The sequence below is a fragment of the Cryphonectria parasitica genome, assembly GCF_011745365.1.
Source record: "Cryphonectria parasitica EP155 unplaced genomic scaffold M406scaffold_4, whole genome shotgun sequence".
Classification (NCBI taxonomy): domain Eukaryota; kingdom Fungi; phylum Ascomycota; class Sordariomycetes; order Diaporthales; family Cryphonectriaceae; genus Cryphonectria; species Cryphonectria parasitica.
In genome coordinates this window covers 4,101,445-4,123,652 of record NW_024468912.1, presented here as the reverse complement: position 1 = coordinate 4,123,652, position 22,208 = coordinate 4,101,445, and the positions used below count along the sequence as shown (strand labels likewise).

General features: G+C 54.9%; 7 protein-coding genes across 7 annotated transcripts; 4 read left to right on the top strand and 3 right to left on the bottom strand.

Annotated features, from left to right (window-relative positions):
• The first annotated feature begins 270 nt into the window (after positions 1–270).
• On the top strand, positions 271–2,030 carry M406DRAFT_356286 (uncharacterized protein). Its single transcript, XM_040923402.1, has 4 exons — positions 271–621; positions 723–846; positions 925–1,279; positions 1,399–2,030. Exons 1-4 carry the CDS (start codon positions 378–380, stop codon positions 1,513–1,515), a joined length of 840 nt encoding a protein of 279 aa, XP_040777290.1. The 5' UTR covers positions 271–377; the 3' UTR covers positions 1,516–2,030.
• On the bottom strand, positions 1,989–3,399 carry M406DRAFT_330158 (Mo25-like protein; the record flags this gene model as incomplete). The annotated part of the gene is made up of 4 exons (XM_040920484.1): positions 1,989–2,453; positions 2,528–3,009; positions 3,096–3,153; positions 3,292–3,399. 4 exons carry the CDS (start codon positions 3,397–3,399, stop codon positions 1,989–1,991), a joined length of 1,113 nt encoding a protein of 370 aa, XP_040777289.1.
• A 755-nt stretch (positions 3,400–4,154) lies between these two features.
• M406DRAFT_290769 (uncharacterized protein) lies at positions 4,155–7,789 on the top strand (the record flags this gene model as incomplete). The annotated part of the gene is made up of 4 exons (XM_040918922.1): positions 4,155–4,232; positions 4,312–4,379; positions 4,436–6,423; positions 6,533–7,789. 4 exons carry the CDS (start codon positions 4,155–4,157, stop codon positions 7,639–7,641), a joined length of 3,243 nt encoding a protein of 1,080 aa, XP_040777288.1. The 3' UTR covers positions 7,642–7,789.
• A 110-nt stretch (positions 7,790–7,899) lies between these two features.
• On the bottom strand, positions 7,900–8,173 carry M406DRAFT_257149 (uncharacterized protein; the record flags this gene model as incomplete). Its single annotated transcript, XM_040917157.1, has 2 exons — positions 7,900–8,010; positions 8,096–8,173. 2 exons carry the CDS (start codon positions 8,171–8,173, stop codon positions 7,900–7,902), a joined length of 189 nt encoding a protein of 62 aa, XP_040777287.1.
• A 1,065-nt stretch (positions 8,174–9,238) lies between these two features.
• Positions 9,239–13,246, top strand: M406DRAFT_330156 (uncharacterized protein; the record flags this gene model as incomplete). The annotated part of the gene is made up of 2 exons (XM_040920483.1): positions 9,239–9,536; positions 9,663–13,246. 2 exons carry the CDS (start codon positions 9,239–9,241, stop codon positions 13,244–13,246), a joined length of 3,882 nt encoding a protein of 1,293 aa, XP_040777286.1.
• A 1,107-nt stretch (positions 13,247–14,353) lies between these two features.
• On the top strand, positions 14,354–16,039 carry M406DRAFT_339574 (seryl-tRNA synthetase; the record flags this gene model as incomplete). The annotated part of the gene is made up of 3 exons (XM_040921459.1): positions 14,354–14,379; positions 14,512–15,668; positions 15,774–16,039. 3 exons carry the CDS (start codon positions 14,354–14,356, stop codon positions 16,037–16,039), a joined length of 1,449 nt encoding a protein of 482 aa, XP_040777285.1.
• A 2,166-nt stretch (positions 16,040–18,205) lies between these two features.
• M406DRAFT_339573 (uncharacterized protein) lies at positions 18,206–20,221 on the bottom strand (the record flags this gene model as incomplete). The annotated part of the gene is made up of 5 exons (XM_040921458.1): positions 18,206–19,011; positions 19,106–19,519; positions 19,584–19,608; positions 19,740–19,842; positions 19,935–20,221. The coding sequence occupies 5 exons, from the start codon at positions 20,219–20,221 to the stop codon at positions 18,206–18,208; spliced, it is 1,635 nt and encodes a 544-aa protein (XP_040777284.1).
• Between the last annotated feature and the right edge of the window lie 1,987 nt (positions 20,222–22,208).

Sequence of the window (22,208 nt, the reverse complement as noted above, 5' to 3'; positions counted from 1 at the left end):
TTCCGTTTTACAGAAACAACACCGAATTCTCTATAAAAAAAAAAAATATAAAAAAAGATAGAAGTTCTGTTTGTCCGAGCAAGTATTGAAAAGCTTCAACTATAGAATGACTACCAGCACCATATTGATATAATATGAGCGTTCAAAACGAGGTGTACAGACATCGGAGTTAGGCTTTAAATTCCAAGTATTTAGTTAGCAAAGGGTACTACTACTCATGATCGCCGACGTCACAGATTCCCCTCCTCTTGCTCTTCATATTAAACCACTCCCACCTTTAAATCCTGGCAACTTCCCAGTGCCCTTGGTCAAGGTACAAACCCAAACAGAGCCCATACGGCAAATTAACAGAAAGAAAGAAGAATCTCATCAAAACAATGGCGTCTGTTTTCAAGGCAGGACATACAGCTGTCATCACGGGCGGTGCCTCCGGCATTGGCCTCTCTCTCGCCAAGAAATGCTTTGAGTATGGCATGAAGGTGCTCGTGGCGGACTGGGACGACGAGACCCTGGGGCAAGCCAGCAAGAATGTAGGCGGTGAAATCGGCACGATCAAGGTGGATGTGAGCAAGACGGACGACTGGGCGACGTTGAAGGGCAGGGTCGACAAGGACTTCAATGGTGAGATGAGGACCTCAACCCACCCCCCCCCCTTCTTATCTATTCTATCTAAACTCAATGTTCATACACTATTTACGTGTGGAGGCTAACACCACGACCAGGCCAGATAAACCTGCTCGCCCTGAACGCTGGAATCGGATCCTCCTCGTCATGGGAAGACCCGCAGTCCTTCCAACGAATCATGGACGTCAACCTCTTCGGCGTGATTAATGGGATCAGTACATTGTCAGTCCAAACAAACTGATTGTCGTTCTCACCACCCTCAAGCCACATCAATCTAACTCTCTCAACATCACTCGCCAGCTTACCCACCGTCAAATCCACCGCCACGTCCTCCCCCACAGCCATCATCATTACGGGCTCCAAGCAGGGCATCACCAACCCTCCCGGAAACCCAGCCTACAACGCAAGCAAGTCCGCCGTCAAGACCCTCGCGGAGCACCTGAGCTTCGACCTGCGCGCCGAGAAGAACGTCTCCGTGCACCTGCTCGTGCCGGGCTGGACCTTCACGGGCCTGAGTGGCAACAGGCCGGGCGCGGGCAAGGATCTGCCGAAAGGCGCGTGGTGGCCTGACCAGGTGGTGGACTTTCTTGAGGAAAAGATGAAGGAGGGCAAATTCTGGGTGCTTTGTCCGGATGATCAGGTCACCGAGGAACTGGTGAGTCCAAAACTTACTCTCCACCCTGCCCATCAGCCGGGTTTTATTTCTTTTCAGTTCTTGTTATTGTGATGGATTGTATGGTGAGATTTTCAAAAGGTCCACTGACACCTCTGCAGGACCGCAAGAGAATGCTCTGGGGAGCTTCGGATGCCATAGAGGGCAGACCACCGCTGACGAGATGGCGCGATGAGTGGAAGGACAAGCACCAGAAATGGCTGGACGAGCAGCGATGAGAACGGATACTGCCCGCAGGCAAGCCAGTTCACCAGCATAAGCAGAGTTTCTGTCACCGAGCATTGCAGAGCAGCGTTGGTAGTATCTAAGAACAGGGGATTGGGCATAGCCGCTCTCGGAAGGGTCCTGGCCAATATACCGGTTGATGCTAAGCCTGCCACTTTGCGCCGGCTGAAAAAATAATGAAAAGATTCTTTACCATCCACAGTGACATGATTGCACTTCATGTCACCTCCTATCCGTAACGCCACACCATGCGTAGGCCGTGATTGCTCCGATACTTTTGAGCCTCGAACGAAAACGCCCTCGTAACATCGTACTCAACAATTGAGGCTCTTGCTGGAACCGTTCGCTTCAAACCAACAGAATAATAGCATCCAACTCCATACTGTGATTAAACCCTCCCTGCTCATACTGCGAAGCCCCACCATGTGCGTATCCAGCCCCATCTCCCGTCACTGCCCCTTCACACCTATCTCTGGGGAGGCACGGGCGCTGGGGGCATATTCCGTATCTGCTTGATGAGAAACTCCTTCTCATCAATGAACTGCTCGTCATCCGTCCTGTCCTCCAGAAAGTGCGACAGGAATGTGAGGAGCTTCTCGCGGTTCATCAACAGTATCTTCTGCACGGGTACGGACTTGTGGGGATTGGCCACAAAGACCTTGAATACGTGGAAGCCTTCGTACTGCACCATCTTCCGGTCGTCCCGGAGAAGGTTCATACAGATTTTGAGATGCTCGCCGCTGTCCACATATGCCGTCATGATATTATAATTGGACCTGTCGAGCAGCAGCTCGCCTAGAAGCTTGATCGACTGGCGTTTCGTGACATAGCTGTTGGACTGAACCAGCACGTGGTTATACTTGTCAAAGAACATGTCGAAGTTGACGGCGAGGTACCTGGGGACAACCTCTTTGTGTTTCGTCAGGAGTTCCTGCACGGAACAATCAGCATCCCGGTCGCCCCCCAGCCATGAGCATCCAGAAATCTGTGGGGCAAAGTACATACCCTGAACGTGGTGAAGGCATCTGCGGCAACCTCGAACGAGCTCTTGTCAATCCAGTCGAAGAAACGCCAGAACACGCCATTACCGGATTGTGGCCTATCCTGGTCAATGCTGCTGATGCCCTTGGAGCTCGAACCCTGCTCTTCCCCATCATCGTACAAAATTACAGCCGTTGCCGCCTCGTTCTTCAGAATTTCGCGTAGGACCGAGCCGGCAGGTGTGGCACTCTCCTTGTGGTCGTATGCCTTGCAGAGCTCGATCAGAACTTGTGGTCGGTTGTTGACCACCCAGCTAAGGGCAACGGGGTCGGATTTGGTGGAAGCAGTGGAGGGTCGGAACCGGAAGACCGCGCTGAGGACGACTTGGGTGTCCTTTCGCGCCTCGAAGGGAAGTCGCCATAGGTTGACTGCGAGATAGTAGAGCAAGTCCTCCTCAATGATGCCGGTGACAAGCTGGAAAACCTGTTCGGGAGTAGCCTCCGTCTCTATGACATGAGAAATATGAGCGTGGGCAGTCAGACTTGCAAAGTAGGATGTAACAGAGTTGGGACAGACAACGACGACAACATACCATGTGTACCTTGTAATGTTTGCTTCATCTGCGCAAGTACCTTTGCCAATTCTTCTGCCTAGGCCAAGCAATCAGGTCAGTTTGGGCACCATAACCTTGCATGCCTCAGCAAAAGACAGTACATAAGCAAGGCTGTCCAGGTGGACTTGGGTAGGGGAGGCATGCAGCAAGCAGGAAAGGGCAGGCGACTGCGCACCTTTGCTGGCCCAGCAGGTCCATCCAACTTGGTGACATAATCTCTAGCTTGCTTGGGTAGGTCGACAGTGCTGGGACGCGCCCTATTCCTCCCAAAAAGGAAAGACATGGTGTGATGTGGTGCAGTGGCTGCTTCGAAGGGGGATCGACTGAGATGTGAAGGACAACCCAGGGGAGGGAGTCCAGAGCATGAGCGCAACAAGGCTCAGGAGGAGAAAAGATCTGATCAATAGTGCATATGAAAGATTGTCGGGCTCAATCATGTATTTGTGCCGAAGATGATGTCTTGAGGTTGGCAGAAAGGAGGGGGTGCGCCATGGTCTTGGATAACTTGATCCGACCTTAGATCACAAGAGAGAGCGAAGAGAGAGGGCGCAAGGTTCCAGCCATCAGTCAAGTGTTAGTAAACAATGGGGCCCAACACTAGCGTCTTGTCCAATGTGCTGTGCTGCACTGCGCTGCGCTGCACTTCCCCAGCCCTGTGGGGCCTACTGGCTCTAACAAACCTCGAGGTTCCTGGCCGGCAGTGGCTTACCCCGCGGTTCCTTGATTGCCCCTCCAAACCTTTTCAATATTTCCGACACAACAGCAAGTTGGAGTCATCTTGTGAGTCAAGAAGTCTGACCCAGGGGCAAAACAGCAGAGACATCAACACCCCCAATCCAGGAGGCAAAACTTGTCCTCCTGTTATCTTGTCTCCTGCTTTTGGTTCCTCAATCATTTTGCGACCCAATTGATCAAATCCACCTTCTTTCTGCAGGTGTGCGACCTCTCGAGATACCACTAGACATTGCCCAAAAGGATACACCTTGATCCAGCCCAACAAGCCCGGTTACGACCTAGGCACAAGAGCAAGTGCCCAGGATGTCGTCCATAAACTTCCCCAAAGAGGAAGAGGAGATTATCAAGAGGTGGAGGGAGATCAAAGCCTTTGAGACTCAGGTAAGTTTTAGGTCCTGCTTCGTGCTGTTGGGGGTGGGGGAAGGGGGCTCGAGGCTGATGACAATGATGTTTTGCACAGGTGAAATTGTCTGAGGGCCGTGAAAATTATACCTTCTACGATGGCCCACCGTTTGCGACAGGTCTTCCGTACGTACCAATATGCGCCAGGATCTTTCTCGGCTTCTTCTGACCTTGCACTACAGTCATTACGGCCATCTCCTCGCTTCCACCATCAAAGACATCATCCCGCGGTACTGGTCCATGAAGGGGTACCACGTCGAGCGGCGGTTTGGCTGGGATACGCACGGTCTTCCCATCGAGCATGAGATTGACAAGAAGTTCAACATCAGCGGCAAGCAGGCCGTTATGGAGATGGGACTGGACAAGTACAACGACGAGTGCAGAGCCATCGTGATGAGATACGCATCAGAATGGCGGACCACCATCGAGCGACTGGGACGCTGGATTGATTTTGATAACGACTACAAGACCATGAATCTGACATTCATGGAGTCGGAATGGTGGGCCTTCAAGCAGCTGTTTGACAAGGGCAAGGTGTACCAGGGCCATCGCGTGATGCCCTACAGTACTGTCTTGACGACTGCCCTGAGCAATTTCGAGGCAAACCAGAATTACCAGGATGTGACGGATCCTGCCGTGGTCGTTTCATTCCCGCTGGTGGAGGATCCCAAGACGAAGCTGCTGGCCTGGACGACGACCCCCTGGACACTGCCAACCAACTTGGGACTGTGTGTGCACCCTGATTTCGAGTACGTCAAGATTCTCGACGAGAAGTCAGGAGACCACTACGTCCTCCTCGAGAAGCTCCTGACGACCCTGTACAAGGACCCGAAGAAGGCCAAGTTCAAGGTTGTCGAGAAGATCAAGGGCAAGGACATGCTGGGCTGGAAGTACGAGCCGCTCTTCGACTACTACTACGAGGACTTCAAGGATGTCGCATTCAAGGTCTTGAACGGCACGTACGTGACCGATGACAGCGGTACTGGTATTGTGCACCAGGCTCCTGCCTTTGGTGAGGACGATTTCAATATTGCGACTGAGGCCGGCATTGTCACGGAGAACCGCCCACCCCCGGACCCGCTCGACGAGACTGGTCGTTATTCTGCAAAGGTCAAGGACTTTGAGGGCATGCATGTCAAGGAGGCAGACAAGCACATCATCAAGGCTCTGAAGGGCAAGGGAAAGCTGGTTGTCGAGTCTCAGCTGAGGCACAGCTACCCCATGTGCCCTCGGTCCGACACGCCCTTGATCTACCGCGCTGTCCCCTCTTGGTTCATCCGCATCCCTGAGATTGTACCCAAGATGCTTCAAAACATCGAGTCGAGCCACTGGGTACCCTCATTCGTAAAGGAGCGGCGATTCGCGAACTGGATCTCGAACGCAAGAGATTGGAACGTGTCTCGCAACCGCTACTGGGGTACTCCTCTCCCCATCTGGACCAGTGATGACGGTGAGGAACGCATCTGTATTGGGAGCGTGGAGGAGCTCAAGAAGCTGAGCGGCTTCGAGGGCGAGATCACCGACATCCACCGCGACAAGATCGATCACATCACCATTCCCAGCCAGAAGGGCAAGGGCCAGCTCAAGCGCGTCGAGGAGGTCTTCGACTGCTGGTTTGAATCAGGAAGCATGCCTTTCGCCAGCCAGCACTACCCGTTCGAGAACAAGGACAAGTTCCTCAAGTCGTTCCCCGGAAACTTCATCGCCGAGGGTCTGGATCAGACCCGAGGATGGTTCTACACCCTTGTGGTCATGGGCACACATTTGTTTGACAAGATGCCCTTCCAGAACTGTGTGGTCAACGGTATTGTGCTCGCGGAGGATGGAAAGAAGATGTCCAAGCGTCTCAAAAACTATCCTGATCCGTCGCTCGTGATGGACAAGTTTGGTAGTGATGCTCTGCGCATGTACCTCATCAACTCGCCCGTAGTGAGAGCAGAGCCCTTGCGCTTCAAGGAGACCGGCGTGAGGGAGGTCGTGCAGAAGGTGCTCTTGCCCTTGTGGAACAGCTACAATTTCTTCGCTGCCCAAGTTGCGCTCCTAAAGAAGGTTGAGGATGTCGACTACAAGTGGGACACAAAGATGGAGGCTACCAATACCAACGTGATGGACAAGTGGATCCTGGCCTCGTGCCAGAGCCTTCTGGAGTACGTCAACCAAGAAATGAACGGTAAGACCCCCCTCCGTTTTCTTCTTCTTTTCTTCTTGCCGTTGTTGTCTCTCTCTCTGTCTCTTTCCACTTCCTCTCTTCCACCAAGACTGACCATCAAAATCACCAGGCTATCGCCTGTATACTGTCACCCCCAGGCTGCTGGGACTCATCGATGACACCACCAACTGGTACATTCGCTTCAACAGAAAGCGTCTCAAGGGAGAAAATGGTGTCGAGGACACTCTACACGCGCTCAACACCCTATTTGAGGTCCTTTACACCCTCTGCCGTGGTCTGGCTCCTTTTATGCCCTTCCTCACCGACACCATCTACCTCAAACTCCTGCCTCATATCCCCGAGGAGCTGCGAGAGCAAGACGCCCGAAGTGTGCACTTCCTCAAGTACCCCGAACCACGCAAGGAGCTGTACAATCCCGACATTGAGCGCAGAGTCGGCCGGATGAAGAACATCATCGACCTGGCCCGTGTATCGCGCGAGAGGAAAGCCATCGGCGTCAAGACCCCGTTGAAGACTTTGGTCATCATCCACCCCGACGCTGGCTATCTCGAGGATGTCCGTTCCCTGGAGTCCTACATCTCGGAGGAGCTGAACGTCCACGACCTGGTCCTCACATCGGACGAGGGGGCCTACAATGTGCAATACAGCGTGACGGCTGACTGGCCTGTGCTGGGCAAGAAGCTCAGGAAGGACATGGGCAAGGTCAAGAAGGCATTGCCCAACGTCACGAGCGACGAGGTCAAGCAGTACGCCGCCACCGGAAAGATTGTTGTCGACGGAATCGAGCTGGTCGAGGGCGACCTGGTGGTGCGCCGGGGCGTCAAGGAGGACGAGTCCACCAAGGAATCCGAGATCAACACCGACAACGAGGTCCTGACCATCCTGGACTGCAAGATCTACCCCGAGCTGAAGAGCGAGGGCCTGGCACGTGAAATTATCAACCGTGTGCAGCGGCTCCGCAAGAAGGCAGGCCTGGATCCTACGGACGATGTCAAGATGGAGTACAGGGTCCTCTCGGATCCCGAGGGCCTCGGCCTTGAGGAGGTATTCGTGTCACAGGCCTCACAGGTGCAGAAGGCTCTGCGGAGGCCTCTCGATAAGCACGAGATTACACAGGTAGAGGGCGAGATACCCAGTGAGCAGCAGGAGGGCATCATTGCCGAGGAGGTTCAGGAGGTACAGGCGGCGACATTCTTGTTGAGGTTGCTGAAACTCTAAAAGACGCACATAGACATAGGAAAAATACCGTCACGTTTTGTTTCTCCCCAGAAGCTGGCGTGTGTGATGGTGGTTGTCTATCTGCTGGATATCAAAGAGAGAGAGAGATGTTGGTAGAGAGAGAAAAAAATAAGAAAGTGATGTAATCATCTGTTCTTTATGCCTGTCCATCTGGTCTATCGTGACTTGAATGCTTTCTGTGCCCTGTTAGTCCAGCCATGTCAGAGTTTCGACGAAGGGATCGGGTGGTGGTGAGAATTAGGCTCGACATACTACATAGCAATCTTTCAATTTCATAAATTCAGCAGCGCATTTGTCCTTATGGACTGAGTTGTAATCTGCCACAATACATTTTCCATAGACAGCTGCCTGGATATGAATAACATTCATATTAGCCATATGTTGTGAGGAACAAATATGATAAGGGAAGGCTTTTGATGTCAACATCACTCACCTCTGCTGAGCATTTCGAAGCTGCAACGGCAAACTTTTGTATTGGCCTCGTGCTAGGCGCTGCTGCTGGTGGTGACATGTCGATCAAAAGTCTGTGCCGATTGTTTGTATATGAGTAGTAAACAGTAGGACAGAGCCACAGACAAGAGAGATATGAAAGGACACTCCTCCAGCCTGTGTTGGTGGTGGGGGTGAATGGTGTGCAGCTATGAGAAGCATTCGTAGTTTTACTATTTCATGACGTTGAGAAGCACTCGTTCGGTGGTTCTGCATAGCGCCCGGTCGACTTGTCGTCGAGACCCACGCAGCTGCACACAAGAAGTGGACAGGGATCATGAGAGGGGTGCGGCAGGGATCATGGCTATGTGGTCGGGCGGCAGGGAGGAAACACGACAAATGGGAGGCTGGTCTATCAGGACCAGAGAAGAAACGGTAAGGGGGGGGGGGGTGTCAGCCCACTCAAGGCCCTACCACGGTACACAGCTATAGGTACCTCACCCCACTGTCTAGCACGTCCTGTGTTTACTTTACACACTGCCGGGATTGCTAATCATCCTCAAAGCACCCCTACCCCCTCCGCCTATCCTCTTTTTTGTCCTAGAGAAAACGCGATCCCACTTGGACGACGCCAGCAACAAGAATCAACGCGCCGCCTCCGCATTGCTCTTGGGCCCATTGTCGTCCACAACGCACTTCTTCCCACTCCAGATACGCTTGTCCTGATCTATGGCCTTTCATTGTCCTCTCTGCAATTGATCCTTGCTCTCTTCATGTGACTTTATCCATGGGCCTCTATTCGACTGCTCAATGCATTCAGTTACTACTACAACAATAGTTTTCGACTGTCGTGCTCCTTACATTGCTACCACAATAACAATAGAAATCGCGAGCTGAACTTGCGACTGCTTTCTCTCGTGCGCGTGCGCGCGCTCTCTGTGCTCCACCTCGAATCCCGAACCTCGAACTTGAACCAGACCGCCCTCGTGTTGGTCTTTCTTGACCCGAGTTTGTCTCTCTCCTTCATTTCGACACGCGCTCGCCTCTGCCGCCGCCGTCGCGACTCACCCCGTCTCCTCATCCCACGTTGGCTCCACGAAGCTCTCCTCCTCGACATGTATCCGAGGCGCAGGCGTCCTATACGCAAATGCAACCAATCCCAGCCTCCGCCATTACGGGGGGAGTCTTCTCTCCAGCGGCGACCCCATCCTATGAGACGGGCGAGTCCAACACCTTCACCGACAGCGCCGAGGAGCCTCAGGTGCGCGAGAGCGACAATACCAGCGTCGCCGTCAAGCCTGGTCCCCTGACCCCAGACGATCCTCTTCATCTCATGCAGGGCGCCAGCGAGCCCACGCCGCTCCCCAACGGAGACGGTGGTGGTGACTCTGCCGCGGCCCCTACACCTTCACGAGAGAGACAGGAGCCCTGGTACAGCAATGAGGGTAAGGCTTACCTGATCCTGTTCTTCTTTGTTTCCTCTGGGCGGGCGGGGCTATTTGTGCGCCGCTGAGAACCCGCTGATTGACTGACTGAGACTCCTCTTGACTGACTGACCTCGTGCCTGACAGACATCACGCTGCTCCACGAGATCATCGCCACTGGTGAGGCTATACTGGCCTCCCTTCCTGAGCGCGAGCGCCTGCCTACCACCGCGCTGTTCACCGCTGCTGACGATGTACTGCCGCGACATGGCTTCGCGTCCGAGGACGTCCCGCACATTGCGCGCCTGCTATTCCGCATCGGCGGTCAGCGGGGCCCCGAGTCCCTGCTGGACAAGTTCAGGTCTGTGCTGGGGGAGATGGGCATTGAGCTCGTCTACACAGACGACTCGATGATGTCGGCTGACGATGAGGACGACATGCCGCCGGCTGGCGACGCGAGCACCCTGGACGCGCAGGTTCCTGGAGTGCCGTCTGCCCCGCGCGACGACTTCGACCGTGCCCCTCCTGTGGCGCAGGAAGGAAGCTCCAGCCCGCCGATGCCTGTGCATCATGCGCCTCGCCGTCGTCGCAATTCAGACAGCATCGTACAAGGGTTGGGCACAGGTGGAAGTGACGCGCTCCATGGCGACGGCGGCCCCATTCAGCCTGTCCAGCGGGCGACCAGGTCTCACTCCACGGATGGACGCGTGCTGTCGGAGCCTCAGCGGAAGGAGGTGAGATTCTCGGATGTAATTGACTCGCAGAGCGTCTCGGATGTCTCCTGGGACAGGGACGACACTGGTGCCTCGACCTTCGATAATATTCCGTTTCGACCGAGACCTGATGCCCTGGATCATTCTGGCAGAGGGGGGCCCAACGGCTCGGCGCAAGCAGGTGCAGGTGCGGGAGCTCAGCAAGACGACGACGGTAGGCCCTCAACTCGAGCAGAGAACCGACCCCCACTAGACTTCAGCCGCTTTGGGAGGTCCGATCAGGGCTTCAAGCATCACCAGACAGGCCTTCCAAACGGCGACATACTCTCGGACGAAGAGTTCTCGAGCGTAGATCTGGACCTCGGCGGCCTAGGCGCAGACGAAGCGGCAGAAGAGCCAAGCCTGCCGAGGCATCCAATCCAGCCAGCGGAGAGACATGGTGTCGAGGAAGACCAAGAGGATACCAGCGAGCATCATGACCTACGACACGACGAGTACTCGTCACAGCTACCGATCAGGGACGCCCAGGACGAGGAGAGGATGGAAGACGAGCAGGTCGCCTTCATTGCGTCAAGAGAGCAGATGTTCAGGATGTCTTCGTTCAACCACTGGAGGGATGTCAGTCGCTACACCAGATCCTACAACATCCGAGCCGAGGCGCACTCTGAGAGGTGGGATGCATGGGAGACGATGGGCGCGGCGCTCAGCACCTGGATTGAAAGCGCGCTCACGATGCAGGTAGGGGAGAACGATGGCATACAGGCTTACCAGGACCACCTGCGACAGCGGGAGCTTGAGCGCAACAGGGGCGGTACCGACGATGCTCCGCCTCTTGTCTTGTCCGAGGGCAGTGTCAACCCACGCGTGAGGCAATCCATTGAGCGCAGCAGGGAGCCTTTTGTCTCGTCTTCAGCAGGACGTCAAGCCCCTGACCCTCGAAGCACGGGCGGTTGGGCCAGACAACAGTCACAATCGGTCGATAGGACACTCATCGAGGAATATCCCCACCGGCCTAGCTCTAGGAGGGGGTTCAGAGACCCACAGCTCCGAAGACTGCGTGCCTTTGGAAGCGACTGGGACGCAGGTGTTGCACCTACACACGGCGAGGAGGAGCAGCAGGAGCAGGAACAGGAGCAGGAGTACAACGACGAACTGTACGATGCTTCCGAAGAGCTCGAGACACAGGACTTGGAGAGGAGCGAGGCCGCTCTCCACTCTCAGTACCAGGTCGCAGCAGCAGCGTGGAACTACTTCCTCTTGTCCAAGGCGTTTACCCACTGGGCTGATCGCGCAGATGAGGAGGTGGAGCGAACGCAGATTGCAAGGCGTCATATCCTCCGAAAGAAGTGCTTCCATGCCTGGGTCAGGGACAGAGACGAGACAGAAGCCGAAAGCAAGGCGGTCTGGTTCTACCAGATGGTCGTGATGAGGCAATGGCGCGAGGCTGCGGTGGACGCTGCAAAGAGGAGCTCCCTCCTGCGCCAGGCTGCGCACCGCAAGAAGAGGCGCAGCCTCGCCGAGAATGTGTTCGTCGACTGGTACCACGAGTCCAAGATGCGAATCGCTGAGAAGATGGACGCGCAGCGCCTGGCAGCGACCACCTTTCAGCACTGGCAACTGGAGAGCCAGTGGCTGAGCTCGGCGCATGGGGAAGCCGAGGGGATCTTCAAGGCGTCCATGCTGGGGCGATACATGAGACGATGGCGAGGCGAGGCACAAATCCAAGAGCGGGCCGAGGCAGGAGCCGGACCTATCATTGCTCGTAGGGACGAGCTGTTGAGGTCGGGCCTCTCGCTGGCGTGGCGGCAGGAAGCCGAAGAGGCCAGGAACCGAGAGCGGGTGGCCGTCACGCAGGAGCTGAAGGACTGGACCAAGCACTGGGTGTACGAGACCAGGCTGGTGCGGTGGCAAGAAGAGCAGGACGCCGAGGCGCTCGACAGTGTCGCATATCATTGGTACTGCGAGTGGCGGCTGCGCCTGGTTGAACGTGTCATAGAGCAGCAGGAAAAGACTCGGTTCTTTGAGAGATGGGCCGACGCGACCACAGCGTCGGCTGCCAGGAGCTATCACCTCCGCCATCTCGCCCGAGACGTCCACCACCATGACACCATCACGGGCTTTCTCAACACCACGCTGGATGCGCTCGAGCACCTCGAGATGCAAGCCTACCACGCACGGGCCGTGCTCGTGCAGCGGACGGTGCCGAGGGCTGTCAGGAAGTGGACGACACAGCTCAGCCACCACCACCGGATGGAAAAGTGGTGCCGGCTTGCCAACCTGTTTCCCGTGGGCGAATATGTGCTCCCGCACTGGCAAGAGGTGCGGAGACAGGCGTGGAAGAGGCGCATGCAACGGCTGTACAACGACTTTAAGTATCGTGTGCGCAGGGATGCCGTCAGGGACAGTCTCGATGTCTGGCGGCAGGCGACGGCTGATGCTGTCACGAAGGGGTGGGAGGCGGATGACATGTGTATCGAGGACGACAACGCGACGATCATCCACGTGGCGATTATGTGGCGCGCCCGGCTCGAGCCCATCGCCTTTACCGCCGAGGTTGCTGAAGATGCCGACGTGGAGGCGCACCTGCTCCAGTGGCACTCGCTCCTCGAGGTGCACGAGGACAACAAGCTGGACGCGGCGGAGCTCGACTTTGCGCAGACGGCAGGGGCGCGCTGGGACGAGTGGACGCTGGCGTCGGTGGCGCTGCGGGGCCGTGAGCAGACGGTGCACGAGTTCACGAGCCACAACACGCGGCGGGACATGCGGCACTTCCTGGCGGCGTGGGCGTCCCAGACGCAGGCGGTGGGGGATCGGGTGCCGGAGATGGACTTTCGGGCGACGAGGCGGAGCTCGAGGTGGGGGACGCCGGCGCCGGCCAGGACGAGGCTGATGACGGACATGACGCCGTTCCGGACGCCTGCGAAACCCACCTTTGGACGGTCGACGACAACGCCTGCTTATCGACCGCCGAGTGAATTGACCTTTGAAGAGAGGGACGAGGATGATTTGTTGGCGTGAGGACAGGCAGGCAGGCAAGCAAAGCTCGTGAGGGGCACACAACATATCAAGAGGAAACATCAGCATTTTCTGTGAGAGAGAGAAAAGGGAGAGAGGAAAGAGGGGGGGAGGGGGGGGGAGGTCTTGAAATATGTCTTTATTTGCATGGCATGATCATTTCCATATCATGTATCGAACAAAAGACAAGTAGGAGGGGGGACATGAGGATGCAGACGAAACGGGCGCATCGAGTCAACTCAACCTTGGTTGGTATCTTGTGTGTTGCATAGCATCGCGAACGGAGCATCAAGGAAGGGGATGGATGAATGGCGTTTGACCTGGACCTTTTGGTTTAAGTTATTATCCTGATGAAATTATATACCCAGGCTCGCAAGAAGGTCTTCTTATAGCATGGCATGCATAGCGTTGCGAGAGGGGTTTACTCTCTCTCTCTCTCTCTCTCTCTCTCTCTCTCTCTAGGGCCTTTGTAAAGCTACTATTAGTTGTCAAATCGGAAAACCAAGTTGTTTATGTTCTTGTTGAAGTGATTGTTTTGTTGCAAAATTGATTCTATCCTTTACATGTGTTCCTTTACCGTTTGTTGTACTATGGTCATCATGTAGAGGAATACATACATACTTGGGTACGTACGGTTTACAGAGAAGTATTCATATACTGTGTAAGTAAGTATGGAAGGTTGTACCATAGTACCTGCTTTTACATAGTATAGTACGTACATTTAGCAGTGGTCATAGCTTCCTGCCTTAAAGTCAAGTACTACGGTATTTTGCGGGGGAACCTCATCCCTGTCGCCTGGACCCTCTTTCCAGTAGCTCTTTCTTCAATTCCCAGTGTTAACCTCGCCTGCTTCTCTTTAAACTTTTTGATTTCTTTACCCGATAGCCTCGGTCACAACACAACTTGCCATGCATGCCATGCACCACCGCTGCAGTCAGGCGACATTCTTATCATGAGACTCGGATTGCTTCCCCTCCTCCGAAGTCCAATCAAGAATACAAAAGGCCTTTCTTCTTTTGTTCCTCTTCTGTTTGTTCCCCCCTTCTTTTCTGAACGTTGAAAAAGCCCCATCGAACCATCTGCTCTATTTATCGCTGGTGACATGACACGATGAAGCCAAGCCGGCAACCTTTCACGTGTCTGCGCTGCAGAAGACTCGCCATCACCCCCTCGACTTCAAGATTTCCTTCAATAATACCACGTCGCACGCTTCACGTGTCCTCTCAGCTCCGATCAGACCATGCCACCACCTCTTCCTCTCCTCTCAGCAACGCCGTGCGTCCCACGACTGCGCCCAAGCCCGTGATCGACCTCAAGCATATCCGACAGAACCCGACCCTCTACGAACAGACTTGCATCGAGCGCAACTACAAGGCCCAGGCCGCCTACCCGGCGCGCATCATCTCCCTGCACGAGGAATGGCAGGCGCGGCAGCGTGAGGGCCGCGCGCTGCGGGAGCGTTCGAATTTGCTCCGGCGACAGATTGCCAACCCAGCCTCGACAAGGACAGAGGACGAGGGAAAGACGGGGGCCAGCACGCGCGATGAGCTCCTCGAGGAGGCCAGGCAGCTCAAGACCCAGCTCGGGGCGATCGAGGAGGACGAGGCCCGGCTGCAGACCGAGATACGGGGCCTGGCGTTGGCGCTGCCGAACCTGACGAGCGAGGTGACGCCGCGCGGCGACGAGCCCTTGGTGCTGAGCTACATCAACGACCACCCAGAGCCGGTGCCCGGGTCGTCGGACCGGGTGTGGCGGTCGCACGTGCACATTGGGGCAGAGCTGGGGATCCTCGACTTTGCAGGGGCGGCGACGGCCAGTGGGTGGGGGTGGTACTACCTACTGAACGAGGGAGCCCAGCTGGAGCAGGCACTGGTGAGCTACGCGCTGGCGACTGCGACGCGGTACGGCTGGGGCCAGGTGAGCCCGCCGAGCATGGTGTACAGCCACATCGCCGCCGCCTGCGGGTTCCAGCCGCGCGACGCCAGCGGAGAGACACAGGTGTACGGGATTGCGCAGGGTGCTGCCGACCGGGCCAGGGGCCGGCCTGAGCTGTGCATGGCTGGCACGGCCGAGATTCCCCTCGCCGGCATGCGCGCCGACACTGTGCTGGATGAGGCTGAGCTTCCCTGCCGCCGTGTCGCCGTTAGTAGGTGCTACCGCGCTGAGGCGGGCGCGCGTGGTGCCGACACCAAGGGTCTGTACCGCGTGCACGAGTTCACCAAGGTCGAGCTGTTCGCATGGACGCGGCCTGACGCCGCCGAGGCCGACGAGCTCTTTGACGAAATGGTCGACATGCAGACCGAGATCCTGGGCTCGCTGGGCTTGCACTGCCGCGTGTTAGAGATGCCGAGCGGGGATCTAGGTGCCAGCGCCACGCGGAAGAATGATATTGAGGCGTGGTTCCCCTCTCGGGCCAGGAGGACAAGTGCCAGTACCGATACCAACACCACCACCACCACTGCTGCTGCTGCTACTGGGGTTGAAAAGGGAGTTGAAGAAGCAGAAGCAGAAGCAGAAGCGAAAAAGGCAGAAGGCTGGGGCGAGGTGACGAGTGCGAGCATCTGCACAGACTACCAGACACGGCGGCTCGGCACGAGGGTGCGGGTTGCCAGCGAAGGAGGCAAGATGAGTTTCCCCTGGACGGTGAATGGCACGGCCATGGCGGTGCCTAGGGTGCTAGCGGCCATCCTGGAGACCGGCTGGGACGAGGGCGACATGACGGTCAGGATTCCTGAGGTGCTGCGGCCTTGGATGGACGGCCGGGAGAAAATTGGGCTGAGGCATAGGCTCAGGTAGGCTGGAATGGGATGCATGGGGTGATGATGCATGATGGTTGGTTGCATAGCTGCATGGTTGGATAAATGGGATGAAATCTGATTTGCTGGATGTAGAGCCAATGAGGAAAATCGAAAAGCAAGGTTTGGTCGGTAAGATGGAAATCTTATTCGTCCTACTCTTGCATCCTTTCTTCCGTGTCTGTTATTGGTTCTATGTGTGTTGTTTATCATGCCAGACCACCTATCTTGGCCTTTTTCCAAGGATGAGTAGAAGGAAACTCTCCTCTCCTTTTTCAATAGAGATAGTAGGTACCCAACCAACCAACCCCGGGTCATACAAAGGTTTACTCTTTCTGCCTCTCATCCGTACGCGAAGACGAGAAAGAAGAGGGAAAGGGAGCCTGGCCGGCTGACAAAGAGGGAAGGAAGGAGAAGAAGCAGGGGAAGCATGAAAGGAAAGAAGAATGGAAAAAAAAAAAAAAATGAAAAAAAAAAAGTATATTCTGATCGCGGCAGGACTTGAACCTGCAACCTTCGGGAAATTCTCAGAGGGAGTGGGTGCGTTTCCGTTTCACAAAGCAAGGAGGAGGAATGGGAGAAGCCTGTCAATTTTGCTTTCCTCCTCCTTGCTTGTAATTTATCCTTTCCCTGGAATCCGACGCGCTACGATTGCGCCACGCGACCTCTGGGTTGGGTTCTTCTGCTGTGTAACGGGTTGATGAGGGTTGCTTCTTCCGTCTTCCGTCTGTTGGTGGTTTGTTTGGGGGAGCTGTGTGTGACTGGGTGGGTGCTTTTGGAGGGTTGGGGGAAGACGCCACCAAGCAGGGTTTCGGGGGCACGAGGGAGATGGAAAAGAAGAAGGGGGGGGGGGGGGGGGAGGGGGCACTATGGCTCTTTTTCAGACAGCATGTGTGTAAGAGGGGGAGATGAGATTCATTACTTTGCCTGCACCCTTCGTTCGGCGTTGAAGGGGCCACTTCAAGTCACCCCAAATTTCTGCTACATATGGGTGGGCTGGCTGTGGGAAGAAAGGCGTCGTACAAAGGCCAGGTTGTGAGCATCAGAGAACAAATGAACACTGAGTCTTCACTTTTTGGAAGAGACCATCACAGGCCCACTGGTGACAAAAATCTTGTACGCTTTGTTACTGTCAAGATGCTGTTTGTAGCTCTGGCAGGACTTTTGCATGTCCGTCACGACTTCGTTCATGCACAATCAAGCTTTCTGAACTTGGACACAGAATCTATACGTATGACATATGTATGTATGTATGTATATTCATGTATATATAGTGGGATATGTACAAAGCCGTCTTGAAACTCTCGTTCCCTTACACAAGAATAGAGACTCACCTCGTCCCCTTCAAAGCTACTGTCTAGGGTGAGGACAAGCACACAGCCCGGAATGTCACCTTACAACCCATCTGCATAATACATGAGAGAGGAGGCTGATGTACTTTTCTGGAATCCCTTGACAAGATGCAATATGAATATGGTGTATTGCTGTCAACACTAGTAAATTTCCAGATAAACCCAGGAAAAGGCAAGCCTACACAGCTGGAGTACTGCAGTAGCCTTCTCATACCCAGCTTCAGAGAGTCTGCTCCACCCAGAACCTAGAGGCCCAGCAACTATTATGACATATTACTACTACAACGGCAGTCATCTGTCAAGACTTGGGCAGTAACAATTGTAACACGTCTTTCGCCCCTCCCTCTCACACAAGAGCATCTTGATGCATGGCACTGAACACTAGGTAAGTGAGGAAGACCACCTCCTTTGATATTCTCATTAAAAAAAGGCCAGAGAGTTGTAAGCCAGCCGCCCAGAAGTGTCATTAGATCGCCATCAATTGCATAGCGCTTTTCAATCAACAACCCGCCCCGTTTATGTCCAAGTCTGTCACACCATAGCATTATGTGATGTTTCAAAATGAGATGAAAGAGATGACAATTGTCGTCGAGTAGTCCAACTTGGTGATGCTGCTTTCAATAGATGCATCTAGCTCCAGCTCCGGAAGAAGAGAGTGTGAAAAAGAGAAAGGCGAATCCTGAGCCTTGACTTTCACTTGTACAAAGTTTCGAAACAAAAAAAAAAAAAATAAGATTAAAAGGACCCTTCAGTTGCTTGATCAAGGCGCAGGCCTAATGAAAGAGTTCTGAAGATCAAGAGTGTAGGTACATGCTTTATGCCAGGCGCTTTCGTTTGCGGTCATCATCACCTCGAGGATCGCTATCATCATCATTGTTCAGAATGTGTGCCATGCTGCCCCGGCGCGTTGGGGGTGCTGAGCTGTCATGCTGAAAAATGCTTCTCCGCTGGATGGCCCGGTCCCACTGGAAGCTGTCCAGCTGCTTGAAGGTCTCACCGTTGGAATACCCAGGCGCCTGGGGAGGCGGAGGACTAGCTGGTCTGGAGTGAGGGTGGGAAGGCTGTGACGGGAAGGCATAATGCGACAGCGATTCGCGGAGACGGTCATCATTGGGGCCGAGGTGACTGGGCGACGAGGGGAGGTGGCTCGACGGAGGACCTGAGGCGTAGGGAGCAGGTGGCTGCGGCCGCCAGGTTTCGTGTACACGTATATCGGCTGAGGTGTGCCGGCGCAACAGACTGCTCGGGGGCGGCTCGATGGCTGACAGCGGAGGCCCTGGAGGCGGTGGGGGGTTGGGCCGCAATGTGGACGGCGAGGACTGCGCGGTAGAGTTGGTCCCCTGGTTTCCGCCGCTGCTGCCTCCAATCGAGCCATATGGTCGTTTTGTGGTGATGGAGAGGTTGGACGGAACTTGAGGCCTGTAGTCGTAAGGCGCACGAGGCTGTGGAGGGGCCAGGCTAGATCTCCGCTGGTCGTCCTGAGGAAACTGCCGTGGCGAAACAGGAGCATTGTCCACGCCGCCGAAATAGTTTCGCCGGTCGAAATATGCCGCCTCATGGGGTTCCTCCAGACCACGAATAACCTCAAGCTGGCGCGAGACCTCGCTGTTCAGCGCATATGCTATCATCATAAAATTAGCTTTACCCCAGATATGATGAGTCTCATATGTAAACGGACGCCGCAGGGAGAATAAAATGAGGGGGAAAAAGCCTACCATCCTTATACTGCGGGCTGTCGGGGCCCGAGTTCGACATCACGACCCTTACGAGCTCTTGGTTGATATGCAAGAGCCGAGTGACCGAGTCAAGAAGCGCTTGGTGCTTGATGTTCACAAACTGCGCGCTGGACTCGGACCGATCCAGCCTATAGCTGAGCTCGTGCACGACTCGCTCCAGGTTGACGAGCCTCGGGTCAGCACCATCCGGCACGGGTGGCATGGGCTCGGCAGGAGTGCCAGGCTGTGACGACGGTGGTGGCGGCTTCTGCGGGTGGTGCGTGAGGTTGTGACGCGAGGCGCGGCGCTTGATCTCTCGCAGACCGACCAGGTCGCCCCTCTTGAAGTTGTTCTGCCCATGTTTGAATTCCCATAACGGGTGCTCTGGGCTTCCATTGTGGAACACGTCGCTCACTGCCAAGCCATCAATCAGTCAGCTATTGTGCGGCCCATGCGCGAGAGCCTCGTTGATACTTACCCTTGTGAAAGCCATACATGTTGAGCTGCCGTACGAACGATGAAATGTTGGTATGCTTGAAATATTGCCTGGCAAGCTTATATTAGCTTGTCTGCCTCGTAACCCTCTCTCTCTCTTCTCCTGCCCCTCTCAAGGAGTCACGCCAAACAGTTGCACATACGCAAGCACCTTGGAGAACTCGTTGCTGGGCGACATGATGAAACTCTCCTCGGATGGAGACCACGAGATGAGGTGTGCTATGGCGGCGTCCTCCAGCATACTATGTGTACAATAGGTTAGCAATGAGAGACGGTTCTTTTTCTTTTCTCTCCTGGTCCCAGGAGAGAAGGAGAAATCGGTCGGGCTGCTCACTTGTAGAGCTTGTGTATAAAGGCAGTCTGCACGATCTTGGGCCCCTGGACCGCGGGGGCCGCAGGCGGCGGCGCGGCCATCGTCATGGCATTGGCAGGCACGAGGGCTGTATTGGTATTGTTTCTCATGGAATCGGATGCGCCGTTGGTGTCTCGGCCGGGGCTCTTGGTGGTGGCGGACGGAGGAGCAGACGAGCGGGTGGGAGTTGTGATGTCCATGGGGTCAGGCTCTGGCGGGCCAGACATCTGGATGGTCGGGGTCAGGATGGGGACAGTGCGCGGGGCCATCGGATCGTCCTTGCTAAGCCCATCGCTCAGGGGCGTCCTGTGTGGGCTTCTCTCCATCACCTGTGCCATCTGTATCCGCACGCGAGGCAACACCGTCAGCATGGCCACAATGGATCTTTATCTGGTCGGGGCGCGGAGAGGAGGGATAAGGAAGTAGATCGACGATCTGGGGAAGAATAGGCCACCATACGACACGAGCGAGGAGGAGAGGGGTTTGGGCAGGGACTGGAAGCTTATGACTGACCGACAGGAGAGGGGGAGAAAGACAGACAGAGAGAGAGAGAGAGAGAGAGAGAGAGAGAGAGAGAGAGAGATTGGGTGTGGGGGGGAGGAGAGGGGAGCTGGGTATGGGATGGCTTCCAGAAGGAGAATAGAAGGAGGAGGAGGGGAAGGGTTGCAGGCCTATACACACCGCATTGCTCCTCTCGCGGGATGGATGGGACTGGAGACTTGGTGGAAGAAGCTGGTCGCCTAGTCGTAGCAGCAGCAGTAAGGTCTCGTCCCAGAGGGGTCGTCTGCCTTTGTTCGCGAAGGGCACGGCGTTCCAGCTGCGAGGTCCCGTGTGTGTCAATAAGCTTGATACCAAATCCCGTTCTCGAGACAGAGGCAGAGAGACGTGGGTCGTCGTCCAATAGGGGACCTTCTTCTTTCTTGGGTGTCGAAGCTTTCCAAAGAAAGTAAGGGCGGCGAACTTGTGATATGTCACCCTGTCTTGGGTTGTAAGGGTTTGTATGTTGAATATTGAATAGGGATCTCGCTACGGTGAGCGGAGATGGGGGTTGTGCGGAGCGGTGGATGTTCGCCGACCAGATCACAAATGTCGGTCGAGCCTCTCTCTCTCGGGTACCGATGCGGCGGTGCAGCCAACCAGACCTCGTCCAGCCCGTACAGAAGAGATTCTATCGGGTCCCGCACCCCAAAAGAGAGAAAGTAGGAAAAAAGATTCAAAGCAAAGACCAAAAGGTCCCAAAGTAAAAACCCACCCCAGACCTTTTGAGAGTAATAAATTCACTATCCAATTGAATCTGGCCTATGTTGTGGCCTGTTGCTGTGGATGTTGTTACATATGGGAAGACATTAGTGCAAGGAAGAGCTTAGGTCGTGTCGTGTTGTTGATAAGTCTTTGGCTGGAGGGCAGAGCAAGAAAAAAAAGATGGAAAAAAAAAAAGGAGCTGGGCAATTTAGAAGGGCATGGACAACACCAAACAGGCCCGCTTCAGGTCCACTAGGGGAAAAAAGAGAGAGAGAGAGAGAGAGAGCGATGGGGGACAGACGGAAGGGGGGAGCTACAAGGTACTCGGGTACTGTACTACTACTACTATGGTATCTATCTACAGATACAACTAGTACCAGTGGGCACAGGCAGGCATAGGTGGGTTCAGGTGGACAGAGGTGGGCACCTTTGGTGGGGTGGGGGTTGCTGTAAGCTCCACCTGAGAGAGAGGGGGAAAGGGGGGCCTGCACTCCGACCTGCAGCCCCGGAGCTTAGCCCGGAGCCCAGACCCAAGAGCTAGGGTGTAGCGGGTGACCATGGAGGGCACTATACTACGTAGTGATACAATACAGTAGTGCCCGTCAGTTGTCAGTGGGCATGGGAGGGTGTCCCATAGTACCGCAGTACTACAATGGTACATATCCAGAAAGCCCTCTCTTCTCTCCCTTTTATCTCTTGACTGTACTACATAGTATGATGATAGTTCATCCATGGTAGTGGTAATCTGCATGATGGCAACACCACCTTTATGCATGCATGTCAATAGCCCCTCTTTTGCAACACCTGAACAGGAGGGGCACAAAAGAACCGGTATATGTATGTATGTATATAAATATATATATATATATATATACACACACATACATACGTACTTTTACATTTTCTACCTACTTACGGAAACGTGCCTCAAATACGAAGACACGACAAAAGGAAGCCAAGCTGGGGTTGCTTGTGAGATGGGGTTCTTTGAGAATGCAGTTCTTCAGGGGGAAG